This window comes from Acomys minous (assembly GCF_964271855.1).
Source record: "Acomys minous genome assembly, chromosome: 6".
In the NCBI taxonomy this organism is placed as follows: domain Eukaryota; kingdom Metazoa; phylum Chordata; class Mammalia; order Rodentia; family Muridae; genus Acomys; species Acomys minous.
The window spans coordinates 41,488,847-41,508,587 of NC_140487.1; the positions used below are offsets into that span (position 1 = coordinate 41,488,847).

At 45.6% G+C, this 19,741-nt stretch overlaps 1 protein-coding gene across 4 annotated transcripts in view; it reads left to right on the forward strand.

Annotated features, from left to right (window-relative positions):
- The window catches only part of DPP6 (dipeptidyl peptidase like 6), an 830,087-nt gene that overhangs the window by 511,492 nt on the left and 298,854 nt on the right, over positions 1-19,741 (forward strand). For all 4 annotated transcript variants that reach the window (XM_084787789.1, XM_084787791.1, XM_084787788.1 and 1 more), the window contains exon 2: positions 10,881-10,995. In XM_084787789.1, coding sequence (XP_084643915.1) covers positions 10,881-10,995 — 115 coding nt within the window. The remainder of the gene's footprint in view (positions 1-10,880; positions 10,996-19,741) is intronic.

Below are 19,741 nucleotides of genomic sequence, written 5' to 3' on the forward strand. Positions count from 1 at the left end.
TCTGTGCTTGCTGGACCACTGGCATCCTTCCTGATGTTATGAAGTGGAGCCATGGATGACCAGACACTGCCACCAAGTCAGGTGGCTGTTTCTACCCTTTCCTGGTCCTGGACTCAGTGTCTGAGTTTCTTGACTTGGAATCCCGGCTGTCGGTCTTTTGGGATGATAGCATCTGTCACCTCCAGCCTCGGGGCATTTGGAACTAGACTCTAAGGTGCCTCATCTGTGTTATTTGAATGCAGGCAGCACGGTGACACTGTGTTGGCTTAATAATGCAGGATCACTGTAGAGGCTCAGAGCAGAAATCTGCTCATGGTCACAGTCCCTTTACCATCCCAGTCACCCAGCTGGTAGAGTAGAATTCTGTAGGCTAGGAAACCTTGTCCTCAGTCATGGAGCCTGGAAGCCTGTGGTCAGGCCTGGGCAGATCTTCAGATACTTCTCCTGGCCTATAGGTCTTTGTCTTCTCTCTTGTCCTCATATGGGTCACAGCAGGTGGCAGGGTCTTACCTCTCCCCTTATAAGGGACTATTCTCATACAAGAAGGCACTGCCCTGGCTGGGTGTGGTAGTGCACACCTTTAATCCTAGCCCTCTGGGAGGCAGAGGCAGGTGGATCGCTGTGAATTTGAAGCCAATCTGGTCTCCAAAGCAAGTGTGTGAGAGCAGGGATACCTGGCATGAGTCGTACAGAGCAGGTAGGATATGGCCATGTGTTGCCAGGATGTTTGAAAGAAGCTGGAGCCCAAGACATATATCCAGGAGAGGGGAGTATTCTGAGAAGAATTTCCAAGAGTCCTGTTCTGAGCCTGCTGGGAATACCGTGCCCTCCTCTAAGATTAATTGTTCTCCAGAGCTGGCTGATCACACCACAGGAGCCGTCCCATACCCACACAGCATGCCTTTCCATGCTCCTCTTTCCCTTCCCTCTTGCCCTGTAGGCAGCCTCTGTGGAAGCTGCCCAGATCTGAAGAGACCACAGAGAAACACTCCAAGCTACACAGCCAAGAACTCATCCTCAAATAGCCTCCATCATCAGGAGCAAATGCCCGGCTCCATTTGTCTTTGTTTTTAACCGGCTGCCTTGAGACGGATCCTAAGCACCTCCTTCTGCTGGTGTCTGCCAATCATGTGGGACCATCTCCAGCTGCCCCTGCTTGGTTCTGTAATTCCAGGCCAGGCCCATCTGCTCCTGGACCTATGCCACAGCAAGGCTAGCAAGGCAAAGCTAGAAACTAGGTCCTGCCAGGACCAGGTCCTTGGCTTCTCAGCCCTCCTCTTCTCTTGGAATAAAAGCACGGGGATCGCAAGTCTGTGTCCTGAATAAATCAGTGTGTCATCCGTGTCATCCCAAGAAGCAGGCCAAATGATAGTCAGTGTGATGTTCTCCTAAGCTTAGGCAAAGACAACATTAAATCAGGTGCTTCAATTCTAAGTGATCAAACTCTAAAAAGTTCCATGGACTCAGTTGGCAGGTATTCTAAAAATTGTCTAATGGTTCTCTTGAAGATTGATTATATACTGTTACTATTTAATTTTTTGACTAAAAATTTTCAATGAGTATAAAAAATAATGTTTCTCTCTGACATTTTATGCACGTTTATAATTGTCTTTGCGCCTGTCTACCCATCACCTCTAAGTTGGTGCCCTCCCACCTCCTAAATGATATATATACTAAAATGCAGATTCACACATCAAAGAGAGCATATACTATTTGTGTTTGCTTTATTTTCCAGTCACCTTCCTTTACTCCTCACCTCAGACTCCTCTTTCCCACAATTAATTCCCTTTATACTTCTACGGTGGCTTGAATGAGTTTGGCCCCCATTGACTCATGGGTTTGAATGCTTGGCCATAGGGAGTGTCACTATTAGGAGGTTGAAATAGGTTGGGGCAGGCTGTGAGGTCTCCTATGCTCAAGCTACACCCCATGTGGCACACAGTCTCCTTCTGTTGCCTTTGAACAAAGATGTAGACCTCTCAGCACCATGTCTGCCTTTATACTCCTGTGCCTCCCGCCATGATGATAATGGACCAAACCTCTGAACTATAAACCAGACTCAATTAAATGTTTTCCTTATGAGAGTTGCCGTGATCATAGTGGCTCTTCACAGCAATAAAACCCTAAACTAAGACAATTTCCATTTATTTTTCTTTATTCTGTTGAAATTTTTATTACTTCTTTGAGAATTTCTTAGAATATATTTTAATCATAATCCTTCTCTTGGCCAACTCTTCCTACACTGGCAGCTGTGTGTCATTTAAAAAATATAGATCAAGTACAATTTGCACTGCTCATGTACTCCGGGGTGTGGGGCCTACCCCTGGAGTGTGGCTGCTGTCACAACTGCTGAGTCCATATGTGCAACTGTCACGTATGGAAGACACCATTACTGTATAGTTTTTCATCACCTCTGGCTCTAACAATCTTTTTGTCCCTTCTTCCATGATAATCCCTGAGATTTAGGAGGAGGGGTGTCATATTAATCTCCCATTTAGGAATGAGCACTGCACAATCTCTTACTCTATGGCCTTTGACCATTCATGGGTGTCTCTGCCAATCACCATCTACTGAGGAAGGAAGCTTCTTTGATGAATGGTGAGAGATGCATTACTCTATGTGTATAATGAAAAGTCATTAGGAAGCTGTTTAATACTATGTCCATTTAGCAAAATGGTAGTAGTGGGTTCTCCTTTATGGCTTATTAAGTATCTAGGCACAGATTCCTGGCCCTGATAAGGATGCCAGGTATGGGCTTCATCTTGTGGAGCAGGCTTTAGATCCAATTATAAAGTGGCTGGTAACTCCCATATCATTCGTCCCACTATTGCACCAGTTAATGTATTATACAGTCTGCTTGTTATCACGGTTCACAGGATGCATAGCTGGGTAAGACTGGTGATGAATTTCCTTTCCTCAAAGTGTGCATAGGAACTTCCAGCACTATAAACGTTAGCCAGTAGGAATGAAGCTTCCAGGTCGGTACCGGGAAGAAAGTACCTGCAGTTCTTCATGTGCTACGATTCAAGTAATTCTGCAGACGAGAGCAAGCATATGACATTCATCTTCCTGAACGTTTACTAAACTTGATGATCTCCAGCTTCGTGCATGCCATTTCATTCTAGAACACAATGTTCTTCCACCGGGCAGTGACTGCTGAGGTCATCGTCACTTGTCTGGTGGCCTCAGTCATAGCTACTCAACTCAAGCCCTTGTAGCCTTCAGTCCTTTGAAGCCTGTTGGATGATGTTTGCCCCAACCTCATGGCCTGGAATGCACAGCCAGCACAGGACACTGGGAGTGCCTTCTAGAATGGTGTTCTCCTTCCTTCACCCTACCTGTGGCTTAGGATGAAACCCACATCCCCATGTCCTCCTTCAGCCAAGAAGAATGTGTCTTGGGGCCTCTTCTGTCACAGTGAGTGGCTTTGCAGCAGCTATAGCACACACTAGTTTTGTTGTTGCTGCTGCAGCTGCTGCTGCTGCAACCTTCATTTTATGAGAGGCACATATCTAGCCATATAGGCTCCCGCATGAGACACTGGTTTATAAAGCTTATATTTTCTGAACTATGTGGAATTCCAGAGTGGGCCTTTCTTGTGAGTACTGAGGCAAGTGTTTCACTCATTCTTATATGGTAAAAAAAAAAAAAGCATACTAGAGGGAGAGTGTCCTGTGGAAGGGTGTCCCCAGGAAGAGTATCCTGGAAAAAGTGTCCCAGGGAAACGTGTCCCAAGGAAGGGTGTCCTGGGGCTGTAGTGTTGTAAAGCCAGGCAAGAGTTGAACCTGACAGACAGAATCTTTTTCTGTAAACTTGTCTGACTGTGGTAGGGTGGGTTTTGCTTTGGAAGATCACCATAACACACTCTTACTTTCCTGTGTTTGTGATGGGCTGGGCAGTGGAGATTTAAGCCACCCTAACAACAGTGTGTCCCTCTGTCGACATCTGTAAGTGTCATGTGAGAACACGACATGCTGAGTGACCAGTCGCAGCACAAGAACCTCAGTTCAGACATAGGCCTATGAATCTGGGTCCCACATGGACACCCAGCAGCTTCTAACATCACGGCCATTTCCTTATTTTGGAACGTATTTGAGACTTTCTAAATCCCATATCTAGTAGTATCAGTTGGTCCACTCTGTCCTAGTGAATATGTAATTATTATTTCTCTTGTCCGAAACCTTTGGATTATGCGAAGATACTATACATGAAAGCATTAATTATGATGCACTCAGATCCAGATAAGTACACTAGTTACCACAGCCCTTTCTTATAGGTCCAAATCTCTAACAAAATAATCAGTGTTTGCCCCACTTTAGCCTCTAGCGAGTTCCTTTCATCTGCTCTGCAGCGTCCGAGGTCAAGCAGAGGCTCCAGCTCTTCCTTTCATGTTGTAGATGCTCTGTTGATGCCCAGGCCTCGGTGCCCTTAAAATATCTTAAGCTGCTTTTGATTCTTAAAAAGCTACTTTATATACAGCAGGGGGGGAAAAGACGTCCTCAGGCTTGCTAAAGCTGAGTAAAGACATTGGGTCATTAAAAAACAAGCAAACAAACAAACAGAAAAGCAAAACATTTTCAGACTGGCAAAGAGAGCTGAAGTAAACACGAGCAGTTTGGAGTTATGCTTAAGAAATAATCCCCACACAGGCAGCTTCCGGCTAATTTCAATTTAGCTTCTTAATGTGTAGACGTTTTCCTTGTTTCAAGGTAGACATTATTTGAAAATACACCATATAAATAGCTACTATTAAAGGCCTACCTCTTCCCTCAATTGTCTCCTGCCCCTCCCCTCCCCCTGCCCTCCTCTTCTGACTCTCTTCCCTCCATCCTCTCCGGACCCCACCCCTTTCCACATTCCTTTTTAAACACTTTTTGTCTTTGGTTCCTCTCCTGGGTCTGATGTCCCCGTTTCTCTTGGTTCTCTTTCTTCTCCCATGTCCTCATTTCTCCTCCTTTGTCCCGAGCTGCTGGCCTGGGCCACAGCCTGGCACTTGACAGGGCACCAGAGTGCTCCTGCTCTCTGACCTGTGGAGGACCCGTCACTTAAATGGCAGGATGAATTGCTCTTGGGATGTGTATGTGGTACGGCTTCTCTGGCCCGGGCCTATCCTCTGAAAGTGCTTAGTTGATGCTGAGTCTGTCTCCATGACTACAGCACACAGAGAGGAGTTCATTGCAACATTGATTCCTGCATGTTGATGCAGAGTAGGAGTGGGAGGGATGTGGAGAAGACAGAGAAGCAAAGAGAGAAAGGGCTGATGGAAATTATACCGATTCCTGGTGTTTCTGCATATAAAAGCCCAGGCTTGTTCCTCAGTTCCCCTTGAGAGATGGGTCTGTGTGCAGCCTCCTCATCACCTGTGTGAGGCCAGCATCACGTAGACATGGTCTTGCTTACTTAGGTCTGTCCTGCACCTAGTTTATTATCTGTGTTGTGCTTTAACACTAGCTTAGGAGCCACCAATGAGGAAGAGGAAATCAATGAGCCAGTGAAAGAGCAATGGGGCCAGGCATCCCACAGGCTCCCAGAAGATTCGTGATGGACACATGTCGGTTGCTGAATGTATTAAGAGTTGTTCTTGCCATCTTGTGGTCATCTGCTCTCCAAATATGGAAAGGCAATGATCAGGGGGCCATTTTTCTACCCAAGATGGACGCATCATTGATTTTATAATTTGTTGCCACCTTCCACTTATAGTAAATGGCCTGTGATCCATAAAAGAAATTTATGTCGAAGCTTTTCAGAGGGAATAAATATTAGGAAGAAAATACATCCAGACAATAGAACAGAGCCATGTAATGGGAGAGCCAACACTCCCGTTTGTGTTGTTTACTTTCTTCTAATCATTTTTATCGTTACCCCGAGAATATGCTGCCCATTAAGGCTTTATTCCACATTGGCTGGGTATTTCCCACATTACCGCGTGGGAAAAACTCAGCTTGTTCAGCCCATCTCTCTTTGATGTCAATAAACAAAGTGAATCGTTAGCTGATGCCCAACTTCTAGAAGTTACTGAGGATGGCTTAAGAATTCCCCCATGAGATTCCCCTTGAGATTTGGATGAAAAGAGATGCGGAAGAATATCTGAGAGGCTGGCATTGCCTGGTGCTTCACCTGGTCACCATGTCCAGCCACACCCAATACCTAGTACATGCCCAGTGCAGCGCATGCATGTCCCTGCTTGGGGAAAATGCTCCGCTCTTCCTTAGCTTCATTAATTCCATAGCATAGTACTTAGTAACTGGTTATTTCCCTTGAAGTTCTATGTTCTAGGCTCACTCACCTGGGCATGCAGCTGTGGGCTTTTCTTTGGTTGCAGGGCGGGGGGGGGGGGTGTCTTGCACTGTATACCGTGGAATAAACCTTTGTGGTAGATAAACAAACCAGCAGCCCCCTTCCCCAGGTCCACATGATGTCAGCGTCCAAATTCCAGAACCCATGACTGTGAAGACTATTGGTTGCATGGTAGAGGTGAATTAAGGCTGTGAGTATAATTAAGATATTAAAAACATTCCAAGAGCTGGGGAGATGGCTCAGGGTTTAAAACATTTGCCGGGCAAGCTTGAGGACTAGAGTTTGGATCCCCAGGACCCATATAAATGTTGGGTGTGCATGGCAGGCCACCTATAATCCCAGCCTCAGAAGGTGGAAACAGGAGCTCCAGAAGACTAGCCACGTTTCTGAGCTCTGGGTTTCATTGAGCAGCCCTGCCTCGGTGAATAAAGTGGAAATGTAATGGAGGATGATTCCTGATACCAGTGTCTGGCTTCCATATGCATGGGCACACACGTGCACACCCACCCATGCATGCACACATATGTATATTACACCCACCCATATGCATACATACTTAAAAACGGAAGAAAGGCATATCACATTATATGCCTGTGTCTAATAATTTTCCTTTGCTAAATGACTTTCTTGTTTTAGAATCTCTTAATTAGTTGACAAAATAATAGGTTTCCTTGGGGGAATTTTCACACATACTTAGTTTTAATAGGTCTCCTCCCATCCACTCCTCTCCTCAATTCTTCCCCTTTTCCCACCCCAGCGTCCTCACTTGTACCCTTTTGCTCTCAGTGTTCTCCTTTCCAATTCCATGCCACACGTGTTGCATGCCTTTCTAGTGCTTGGATGGTGTTAAACAGCTGTGTGCTGTGGATCTGCTTAGAGCCCTTCCCTGACAGCTATAGGCTGAAACCAATGTACTTTCTTCTTGGGTAAGTGGATACCCAACGTCAGAACGGTCCTGGGAGCAGCTGGATCTGCTGTGTGCCATGCTTTATCAGCTCTGGGTCTGGCTTTGCTTTGAATCAAAACTACCCACGGCGGTTACACGTGGGACACCAGAGACAGCAGGACTCTGGAGGGTCTGAGGATGCTAGATTCCACCACATTTTTCCTGAAAAGAGTAATTGCTTATAGGTGGATTGCTGGTCTCTCCAAAGAATATTATTTTAAAAATTGGCAAATTAGTTAGCTAAAAATCTAAGCCAGTAGCTAGGTATTGTGGCATACACTTTTAATCCTAGCACTTGGGAGGCAGAGGCAGGCAGATCTCTATGAGTTCAAGGCCAGCCTGGTCTATGTAATGAGTTTCAGCACAGCCGGGGCTATGTAGAAAGACCCTATCTCAAAAATAAAGTAAAATAAAATAATTCTAAACCAAGTGAGCCATTACATCTCTCACCAGTTTTCAAAAAGGAGGGCTGATCTGTAGGTACCTCTAGACTGGGACTTGTGTGTACCACTGCTGGACTTTAATTTCTTCCATGGACTTCCACAGAGTGTTTTACAAGGTGAACTCCTGGTATGGTGTGGTGTAGATTTTCTTCTGAGACTTTCAGGTTATACAGCCATTGCTTGGCAGGGTCTAAGGAACTTAAAGCATTGCATCAAAGTGGATCCAAGTCAGCTGGCATGCCAGAAGGAAGAACATGTGGCTAGGCTTGATTTCCCCCTCTTTTATTGAAAACAGATATTTACCCACATAATATATCCTGATTATGATTCCTTCCCTCTACTTATCCCAGTTCTCCCCTCCCATCAAGATCCATTCCCTTTCTGTCTCCCATTAGAAAACCAACAGGCTTCTAAGAGTTAATAATAAACTATTATATAATATTATATATATATTAAGATAAAACAAAAACTACCACTTCAAAGTTGGACAAACAAACAGAAGGAAAAGAGCCCAAGAGAAGGCGCTAGAATCAGAGACCCTCTTGTTCACACAGTTAGGAGTCCCATAAAAACACTAAACTGGAAGCCAGGCATGGTGGTGTACCCCTTTAATCCCAACACCTGGGAGGCAGAGGCAGGTGGATCACTGTGAGGTTGAGACCAGCCTGGTCTACAAAGTGAGTCCAGGACAGCCAAGGCTACACGGAGAAACCTTGCATCAAAAACAAAAATGAAACAAGCAACAACAAAACGCCACTAAGCTGGAAGCCATAATATATACATGGGGACCTGGTAGAGACCCATGCAAGCCCTGTGCGTGCTGCTTCATCCTCTGTGAGTTCATTTGCACATTGATCATATCCATTTGGAGCACCTTGTCTTCTTCGTTTCCTCCATCCGTCCCACCCCCACCCCCACCCAGTCTTCCAAAGTGGATCTAGTTAACCTAAAGAAAGTCTGACTGATCAACTGAGATTTTACACTGGGCAGGACTTTGTGTTTTCACACACACACACACACACACACACACACACACACACACACACACACTTGTTCACTTGCTTTCACTAGTACTTCATAGCTACTCATACTCACAACTAGCAAAGCCACACAAAAGTATCTATGAGACACACGGCCACAGTTATTGGGAGCGGGGAAGCTGGGTGTGAGGGGTTGCCTGCTGGGTTGTATCGGGTATGGCCCTACAGCAAGGTGGGCTACCTCACTAGCAGCCAGAGAGCTGCTGACACATGACTATCCCCCTCAAACATTTAAAACTATTAGTTGCCTAATCTTGGCTTTGTTTTGTTTTGTTTTGTTTTGTTTTGTTTCTATTTGGGGAGCCAGAGTCCCGTAGCCTCTGCATGCTTCTAAAACACACCTGACAGAGGGGATTGGAAGATGGATTACTATAAAGGAGAGAGGCTTGATTACACTTCCTACTTCCCTGGTGAGAGGGCCGTCTGGTTGACCCCTCTGCTTTCATCAACAAATAAATAAATAAAACATGGAACCAGCCACTGTTCCATTGTGACTAGCAAGTTTACCCATGCCATCACTGTAGTTTCTGCTGCACGCCTGCCACCTCCTGCATCACAGCCCCCAATATCTTAGTCTTCTATTGCAGAGATGTCTTTGTTTGCTGGAGTTCATCTCCTCTTCCCTCTGCTGGGTATCACACGTGCTGTCCTTTAGCTAAGTGAACCAAGCATGCTATAAGTGTGTGTCTGAAACATTCATAGCTGTCTGCAGCTTGATGAATGCTGGACTCAGAAGGCTGTAACCCGCCCCATCCTCCTGGCAAAGTTCCCCAGTTGGAACTTAGAGTGTGATGGGAAAATCTTCCCTTTGTTCACGCACTTCTGAGTTCACTTATTGTTGTACATGAGATATCACTGCTTTGTTTAGTAGTGGTGATAAATAGCAAAGCAATAGCTGATCTCCTGCCATTCTTTTACATTACAGCCATGACTGGTTATCATATCATGGGTATGTCTGGGCTAATCAATTGTTGTCTGTTATATTGATTTGTAACCACTCTTATACCTTCTCATGGCCACGTGATCATAGATGAAGATGTATTAATGTATTGTATGTACTTTAGAGACAATCTCTCTCTTACCTCAATTTGGCTTGGTTAGCATGGGTTGAAATGATAGACACTATAATAAGCAATATTCCTGGGTCAATAGCTATACTGAGGTCATATGTCCTTTGTTTCTGTATAGAGTTTTCTATAGAATTAATGATAATCATTACTATTTAATTGTTATATGTACTTGTTATTAGATATTAATGATGCCCCATCTGTTTTTCAAGGAATCCCAGTGAAAACCATCAATGATATGATGAACCTAATCTTATGGGAACCAAGAGTTTAGTCTCGTTATGCCATGAGCCTGTTGAGTGTCTAGATTTGCTCATCTGTTCACATCCTTTAGTGATATTTCTGGATATCCCTCCAACCTTCCACCCACCCATGGAGGGTGCGGAGAGACTAGGATAGGTGTGTGACCCAGGGAAGTGAGACTCTAGAAATGCTGGAGCTTGCTCACAGAGCTGTAGAAGGAATAGCAGGCTCACTGTAGTATGTGCTAACTTCTGTTCAAGCATGGTGGCTACTCATCAAAGTTAGTAGTGCGGACATAAAAAAATAAAGGGAGAAGAGAAGACTAGGGTTGGCATTGTTCATCACACTTGAGTGAGTTCCCATGGAGACCCCAGGGGCTTTGACAAAGAGAGTCTTGAGGCCACCCTGTGTGACAATCTAGTTCTTGAGGATATTTTACAAGGGGGCTATTCTTCTAAACATGCCATAATGTCAGATTCACTGTGGAGACACAGTCTTCCTGACATGAGGAGGGACATAGCAGGTCCTCGGGGTGCTGCAGGAAGAAAGACTAGAGAGGAGCTGGTGACAGTCTGAAAGTTGGCAGAGGCTTCTGCCACTGCCCTGTGTTATGAACGAAATGACAGCTGTTGGTTTGGCCTGTCTGCCTTGTCGTGATCACTGAGTTATTGTTGTCACTTTTTCTGTGTGTGCATCTGTGTGTGCATGTGTGCATGTGCATGCGTGTGTGTGTGTGTGTGTGTGTGTGTGTGTGTGTGTGTGTGTGTGTGTGTGTTTTGAGCTGGTTTGGCTGGTCTGCCTCACTGTACTCACTAAGTTCTCTTTCTTTCTGTGGTTGTTTCAGGAGCTGGTGGGGAGCAACCCTCCACAGAGAAACTGGAAAGGAATCGCAATTGCCCTGCTCGTCATCCTTGTCATCTGCTCCTTGATCGTCACCTCAGTCATACTGCTCACACCAGGTATGGATGCTTTGCAGAAACCAAGTCGCTAACACATTAGAACAAGGGGTTTTACTATGAGCTGTTTTCTATGTAGCTGTTGACCGTACAGTTTATATTTACAAGGTTCCGGTTCACATTATGCAACCGCAGGGGATAGTTTGTTTTTTGATAAAAGTGAGTCTGTCTTGTATGCTTTAAATTGTTATATAATGGTTGACTAGATAGACATAGCATAGATTAAACTTTGCTGTTGCTTATTCATTTTGAAATTAAAGGTAGTGGCATGAGAAATGCTTTAATATACCCCATGGTATTCGGTATTCCTGGGTGTTACAGCAAGGATGAATTAAGAAAATGTTCAAACAACACACTGTGGCCTGTGAACCAAGGGGAAATTATTCATTAAGTAACACTGGCGGAGCCAGAGGCAAAATCCTCTCAGGTGAGAGGAAGCATACCAGCATCCACAGCTCTGCCCACTGAGTTCACCTGCATCATCTGTGTTTGTAGACTAAGGTCACAAAGGTTTCTGCCTGTGGTTTTGTAAGAATGTTAATAGTCTTAGTCTTTGTATTTAGATCCTTGATCCACATTGAATATGTTTTGTGTAGCGGGGTAAGGTAAGGAACTGACGTCATTCTCTGGCATGTGATCATGCAGTTGCACCAGCATCATTGGTTGAATATTCCATCCCCATTGCATAGTCCCAGCCCCTTTATGGCTGTGTGGCCTGAGTCTAAAACTCTCTGTTCGAATCCACTGGTATACATGTGTGCAGATGTACCCACACACCACAGCATATTAACAACTGGTTTGTGCTGTTTTAACATTATGAGGTCTATGTCTTCTAAATGCTTGCTCTTCATATGGCTTTGATTTCCTCACATTGGTAGGACAACTCAAAACAGACACCATAGTGCTGGTCAAGGGGCTGGAATCTAGACAGGTGACACGGAAGACTCTGCAGCTGGATTGGGAAGGACAAGCTGCTGCTGAGGAGGTGTAGCAGGGACCACAGCAACAGCAAGGACTTCCTCTGGCTCCAGAGAGCATGGGGCTGCCTCTGCTTTCCCTTCAGCAGAGCTGTGCTTTGGTAGTAAACGACTTTACAGTTTGGGGTCCCATCATGTCACACTTCCTTGGGACTTAGAATGGGGTGATGGCTTTCGGAGATTCTCTGCCTACTGTGATGTTTGGCCAAGTCCCCCTCCCCCAGAATCAAGGGCTTTAATGAGCACTACACAAGAGTGGATCGTGGTGGGTGGAGATGGCTGGGAGCATCAGGGCATTCATTACATGGGGTGATGAACATCCTCAGGTATGAAAAATGACTCCTGGAACCTTCCTATCAGCCAACCCTGATGGAACGTGACATCACTTTCATTCCACGGGAGCAACCCCCGCTACCCCCAGTAGAGAACACAGTCCCTGCAAGGGTTCTGTCTGAAGGTGACACCAGCTGTCAGGGCGGGATGCTGTAAGCAGCAGCTGGGGCCTTGGGTGAGTCTCAGAATCCCAGGGAGGCTTTGAGAGGGGCAGCTTCCTTTACCCTTCTGTTGAACTAAGCTTATGGTTGAGGCTTGTCTTTGAGACATCCATGGGTGGTGTCTGTTTCTGTGGGTTGTGATGGTGAGGAACTCTGTCCTGGGCTTGAGGGGACTAGGCAGACTGAATGCTTCCCACAGAGGTTGTGCTGGGGCCCTCTTGGCATGGCCTTCCTGTGTTTCCTTTCCTGGAGCAAAGTAGGAACCTTTGTTTTGGCACTTGCAGTTGTGCCAGGTGGTCTACCTGTTCTGCCCTGGAGTGTCCCCAGATCCCCTCAGATGCAGAAAATCCTCACAAGAGCCCACAAAGCAAAGCTTCCCCACTGTCAAACATTAACAACCCCATTAGGAGCTGCGACCGCTGTGCTAAGCACTGAGCAAATGTAGAAAATGCCATTATATCTAGTCTTCTGTGAGCTAAAAGCAAGGAGGCAAGGTGTCCCAGGTGTCACTGTCAATAAGCAAAAATGAAACCAGAGAGAATGGTGGGGCTGAGATCTGCGGGGCTGAACCCAGGGTACACAGGAGGAAGAAGACTAGAGTGCACAGTCTTCATAAGAGTGGCCATACCTGGGGATGTATGCATGCAGTCTTAGGCACAGCCCCATGGTATTGCCCCTGCCTCTACCCCAGCATTGCCTTCATTTTGATAGACTTAGTAAAAATTTCTGTAGTGAATATTTTCCAGGTGTTCATGGATTCTGACCTCGAGTGCTGGAACCTCTGAGACTACAACATGCTCACCCCACACTCAGCTCTGCACTCATTTGCTTTGGTCTGCACCACTTCCCAGTGCTCACAACCCAGCTCCAACTTGGCAAGCAAGGATCTGGTGGGAGAGCCTGCTCTGGGGCTGTGGGGTTCTAGAAGGTTCTCTCAGTGATTCTGACAGGCAAGGTGCCTTGCTCTGTGGTCAGGCTGATAACCACCAATGAGTCACTATCCACATCTCTCTGAAGGGTCTTGAAGGGAACATGGGCTTTCTGGGTGTCACGTATTTCTCCCTTGCTAGGCCATGGTCTTCCAGTTTTTTGTTCTGAATAATAGATTCAAAGTCAGCATTTTAGTTTTCTGATATTAACTACAGTTCATTTACAGTAGGTCACCCATGGCTGGTGTGTGCCATTCAGGGCAGCTGTGATTCCTGCATTCTGATGAGATTAACTACAACGATCTGCGCCTTAAGGTCTCCAAAGGCCTCAGTTTTAGTTGCATTAGAATGTTCAATAACTTTGCCTTGCATGGACTTCTGACCAGAGTTGGGCAGTGCAAAGTGCTAAGCATAGTCCATAGAAATATAATAAGAAAACCACCAACTCTGAGAACCACATTGAAGACTGCCTTCAAGGCCAGGCTCTGCTCATTTCCAGAAGTAAAGATAAACTAATGTCTGGTGGTGGTAACATAATACACAGGCTGCTTGTGTTGGAATGTCACCACAGTTCTATTGATGTGATGTGCATGACGAAATTGTCTTGACTGAGAAATTACATTCTGGTTCACCCTTACCACTGAGAAAAGATGGACCCTTTGGAGACATGAGGAAGCCCAGGAGATCACCCTGCACTGTCTAGCATGCATATTGTGCAGAGATACCCTGGCTTGGAAAATATGGAGGACCCCAGTGAGGGCTTTGATGGATGTGGGAACAGGAAAGGAGAGACATGGACACCAAGTGTGAGTTCAGATATTGGACTCTGATTCCTCCACTGTCTATACAGAGGTTTCCATCCCAACCATTTGTAGAATCTGACAAATACTTCATGTCATCCTATCCCTGGGAGGAAAGAGGTTGGTGGACAGAAACACATCCTGGGCATTTCTGAATGTCTGTGGACCATGTGCTAACCTGGACTCGCAGGTAATTCTTCAGTAACAGGTCCCTGATGGCAAAGCACCAGGGGATCAAAAAATAAAGAAGATAGGAAAATTTGGAGTTAGGAGGTCTTGCTCAAACTCTGCCTTATGCCAAACAAGTTTGTTAAGAAGTACAGCATCGTATATACAGATTTCAGAGGAAAATGGGATAGAGTCAGCAGAAAAATATCATACAATGGGACAAAGTCCGCAGGAGGCTAATAAAGCAGTATTGTGCGAAGGGAGCACAGGGCATCCCAAGTGCATCGCAGACTCAGTGACCTTGGCACTGATCATCTCAGCCCTTAGGGAGCAGGGGGGAGTTGGTTTCCCAGGATCCAATGGTGCAGCTCTCCGAAAGCTCCAGCCAGAGGCTGTTACTTGATCCACTAAGCATACTCCTGGCTTTACAGAAAAAATGTTACTTAGCCTTCATACATCAGGGCTTCAGGGATTTGCCTGTCCCTCAACAATCTGCCATCATGGAGAGCCAATAACAAAAATATGTGTGTGTTCAGTACCAGAATGGGTGCTAGCCTTATCTACTTTGAAGGTGTCTGTAGTGCTCCACAACACCAAGTCCTTGTTCTAGTTTGGTGGCTCTGGTCAGCCACAGCTGGCTTGTCTCCGCCCATCTCTACCTTCATCCTCAGCTCATTGGTTGAGGCCTACAGCAGCCTGATGTGCTATGTGGCTCACATGGGAACTGAGGAGGGACACTCACCTTCTCCGTCACTGAAGAAATGTCCCTGGGGCTAGACAGGAGGCAGATCATTTGATGATCCCGAGTCTCTTAGAAATTATGGCTGTGGTGGATGCTGGGAATCTGGGTCTGTGGACTAAGAAGAGGAGAGGCAGGGGCTTCTGAGAAGGTAGCCTTCCATGTTGCCCACACAAGGAAAATCCCTAGATTTGAACCACCCAAGGACTGAGGTCTTCAAGCCTGAACAGTGCATTCAAATGACTCTCACAATGGAAGCAGACATGATGGAGTTCTGGAGGAAACACTGGCTTATACGGCCACTAACCTCACAGTGAGCTACAGACTCCAGAGGACTAAGCAGTGGGTCCTTGGGAACATCTTTGTATCTTTCTTTTGACTTCCCCTCATTAACTCTAGACGGATTGTGTGGTTTAGCTTGCTTATTTATGGAACCCTTGCACTAAAGGCCCATTTCCCTTTCAGATGACAACCCACACTTATTATTCATGTGCGTATTAAGGCCACGAGTCAAGGCAAACACAACTGTGTGTTTATTTGTAAAGGACACTTTTCAGGCCTTGCTCCATTATGCTCCAATTTTAAAGACGCATAACCCATAGGAAGGAGTAAATCTTACTATGGTGCTCCCTGTTTTCTCCGGAGCCTGTCACCAAGACAGCAGATTGGAAAGTTATAAACTAACACACATGCAGGGCTATGCACTCACTCCACGGCACTGGCTGATATATTGGGTGGTGAGTTAGTGAGCAGTCTGGCAGGGCAGTCACCAACACGAGTGTTTAGAAGTCTGGGTCAGCACCAGTTCAGGATCAGAGACATACAGATCTTTATGTAATGAAATCAGAGAACTGAAGAGAAATGGGCCATAATGAATCAGGCAGGTCAGGGACCAGGGGAGGCTCCAGGCTGATATGGGCATGCCCTTCCTTAGAAACAGAGCCATTGCCCTAAACCCCACTGGACCCAGCAGCTGTGGCTTCTTCAGGAGCCAAGAGTGAGCTTGAACTTGCTCATATCATGGATTCATATCCCACAAGCACTGGGCCTCTCTGAAGGAACCCTGTGGTAAAAATCACCAGGCTTGCTAGCTCATCATGTATGGAATTCAGATTTATTCAGTTCTCATTCCCACTTGTTTCTTCTTTCTCAGGTTTTTTTTTCTTTAAATGCATTTATTTAATTTTATGTGGATGTGTCTGATCCTGATTGTATGTATATAGCCGTGTGCATGCATTGCCTGCAGAAAGTGGGAGAAAGTATCCCATCCCCTGAGGTTGGAGTTACAGGTGATTGTGATCCACCTTGTAGATACTGGGAGTCAACCATGGGTCATCTGCAAGAGCACCAAGTGTTCTTAGCCTCTTAGTCATCTCTGAAGACCATGTGCCCAGATTCTTCACATCCTTCTGAGTTCAGCAGATGGAATATATATGTATATATATGGACTCCTAATGTCCTAGCTAGTTACAAGTGGAAAACATGAAGAGGTGGGTGTGGTGGGCTAGACACTGTCTTCACAGAGATCTTTACATCCAAATCCCTGGAACATAGGGTGTTCTGTGGCAAAAGGGGAGGGTCTTTTCTGGTTATCTGAGGCATCTCAAGATGAGGTTATTCTGGGCTAAGCCCCAGATTCTAAGCCTATGGACATACAGAGCTGAAAGAGACAGAAGAGGAGATATCCATGTCCCCAAGAGTCAAGAGCAGGTATGATGCTTCAGTGGGTCCTGGATCTCTGGTAGGAAGCTGAAGACCAAAGCAGATGTTTTGTCAGAGCTCCAAAGATGCAAGCCTGTGGCTGATGTAGCCCAGCAAGGCAGCCTCTGCCCCCATGATTGTGAGGAAATCGTGTTCTGCCACCCCTCCCACCAGCAGCACTAGGCTGTGGTGCTTTGGTTTGCATGGTGACACGGATGTCTCTGCCCTCTTCGCAAGCTCGGGAGAAGTCATATGTAGAGAGAGTTATGCAATCAGGGTGAGAAATGAACCCAACTGACCATGCCTTCCCTCCCATTGCTTCCACGCAGTGCCACAGAAATAAAGCTCCGGCTCCTTCCTTGGCCTCCAGAATATTCATTTTGGTGGGACATTTGATTCTTGTTAAATTCACAGGGATGGCAATTAAATAGAGATCAATCAACAGAGGTAGCAAAGTTCAGATTTAAAATGTACTTTCCATTGCATTCTAGAACCAAGGCTCCTCTCAGGGTACGTGTGGAGTACACTGCATGACACGGGGGTCTGGAGTTACTGAGTCTACCCTTGTCACCCCTGTTGACCTGTCTCTATTGGGAGCCCTGCATACCTAGGTCCTGCTGCTGCATGCACTGGCCTTAGGAGGGCTGAGCTGGCTGACTTGCATTGATGGATCATTTAGACACACACAAACTAAGGCTCTACATTTAGGTGAGAATATGGCCTCTGTGTGACTATGGTACTTAACTTCTCACTGCTGCTACAAATGCATGACAAAAGCCACTTAAGAAAGATGTGGCTGGGAAGGCCTGAGGCAGAAGCATGAGGCAGCTGGTCAGGAAGCAACGAGAGACGAATGCTCAGACCAGTCTCGTTTTTATTCAGCCCAGGACTACAGCCCTCAATAATGCCACCCATATTTAGAACAGGTCTAACGTAGTCTAGGAACTCCCAGACATTGCCAGAGGCTTGTGTCCATGGCGATTTGACAAACAAGAGTCACCATCATGTGACTTTATTAACACTCACTGTTGCTGAGAATGTATATATATATATATATATATATATATATATATATATATATATATCACATATACATATATATATACACATATATACACATACACACACACACACATATATATACATATATATATACAACAATAGGAAAGCAAATGAATTAACAAATATCATGAGGACAATCTGTTTCTCTTATCATTCAATCCAGCTCCCCAATTTTACCACCTTCACGGTTCCTGGCTTTAGTGTTCACTCACGCCATTCTTCATATTATATTTACCGCCTAGTGTTCATACATTGCTATCCTTGAAAATTAGTTACCTTGTTCAAATTGCCTTCCTTTTCTTTACTCAATGGCATTAATCCCCTTATTTCATAACAACATGTGAACGTCATTTTATGTTTGCACTCTGTGTTCACCCATCTTCAATACATCTTTCGCCTTTGGGGAAGCTTTCATGTCTGAAACCCACTCCACCATGGGTAACTCATCCACCACCCATGCCCTACCTCTCTACCATGTTTTCTCTTGGCTATGTAAAATATTTCAAGAGACAGGGTTTCTCTGTGTAGCCCTGGCTGTCCTGGACTCACTTTGTAGACCCGGCTGGACTCAAAGTCACAGCAATCCACCTGCCTCTGCCTCCAGAGTGCTGGGATCAAAGGCGTGTACCACACTCTCACATTTCCCTTGAAGACTCTGGACGTGTGGCTGCAGCTATGGAGAAGAAAGCTACAGCATGTCACTAAATGATGTGCCACCAAGCACAAAAGTCTAATATACTCTGATTTCCTCAGCTACACTAAGAGTTACAGCTTGCTTCTTGTTACTTGGAACCTGGATCCTTAGGCAATCTGTTCTCTTTGTAGTCCTGTTGGGAAGGGTAGGCAGGATGAGTGAGTGCGCTTGCAAGGTGGGCTGAGTGTAAAAGCAAGCTAGGGAGAATGTGGTGTCCAGCATCCACCTGTAAACATTGTGTTTTTGTGTGCTGGTCAACAGAAATTTGGAGATAGTTATAGTTTTGTTTGTCGGGTCAGGCTACTGTAACAAAATGCATCAGCTCATGAATGGGAAATGGGCAATGGGATTTTGTTTTCTCTTAGTCCTGGAAGGTGAAAATCCAGAGTCAAGGTGCAGCTGTTTTTTAAGTGGGTTTTCTCTTTGGCTTGCTAATGGCAGCTTCTTGCTATGTCTTCATATGGTTCTCTCTGTCTCTCTCTCTCTCTGTCTCTGTCTCTGTCTCTCTCTCTCTCTCTCTCTCTCTCTCTCTCTCTCTCTGTCTCTCTGTCTCTCTCTCTCTCTCTCTCTCTCTCTCTCTCTCTCTCTCTGTGTGTGTGTGTGTGTGTGTGTGTGTGTGTCTCTGTGTCTCTCTCTGTCTCTCTCTCTCTGTGTCTCTCTCTGTCTCTCTCTCTCTGTCTCTCTCTCTCTGTCTCTCTCTCTCTCTCTCTGTCTCTGTCTCTCTCTCTCTCTGTCTGTGTGTGTGTGTGTGTGTGTGTGTGTGTGTGTGTGTGTGTGTGTGTGTGTGTGTTGGGTGCACATACAAAAAGAAAACTTTTCTTTTGCCTCTGTCTCCAAATATAGTCACCTCAATGGTTAGGGCCCCAACCAATAAATTGTGGATGGGACATATTTCCATAAAAACAACTATGCCTGGGTGTCTTTGATGGCCTTAGACACCAACAGAGTCTGTCTTCTCACCTTTAAACACTGACTCTCACTCTAATTACATAGAAAGGCTGGGTGGAGTGTCATGCATTTGTAAGGCCAGAACTGGGGAGGTGAAGACAAGAAGTGCTTGCTGACTGTTGTTTTAAAAGAAAATCCCAATTGTTCTATTTTACCAATAAAGATTCAGGAGCCAGATGTTGGGGTGAAAACCTGCTAGCTCAGAGAGGCAGAGAAAGCACCCAGCTGACCTTCCTA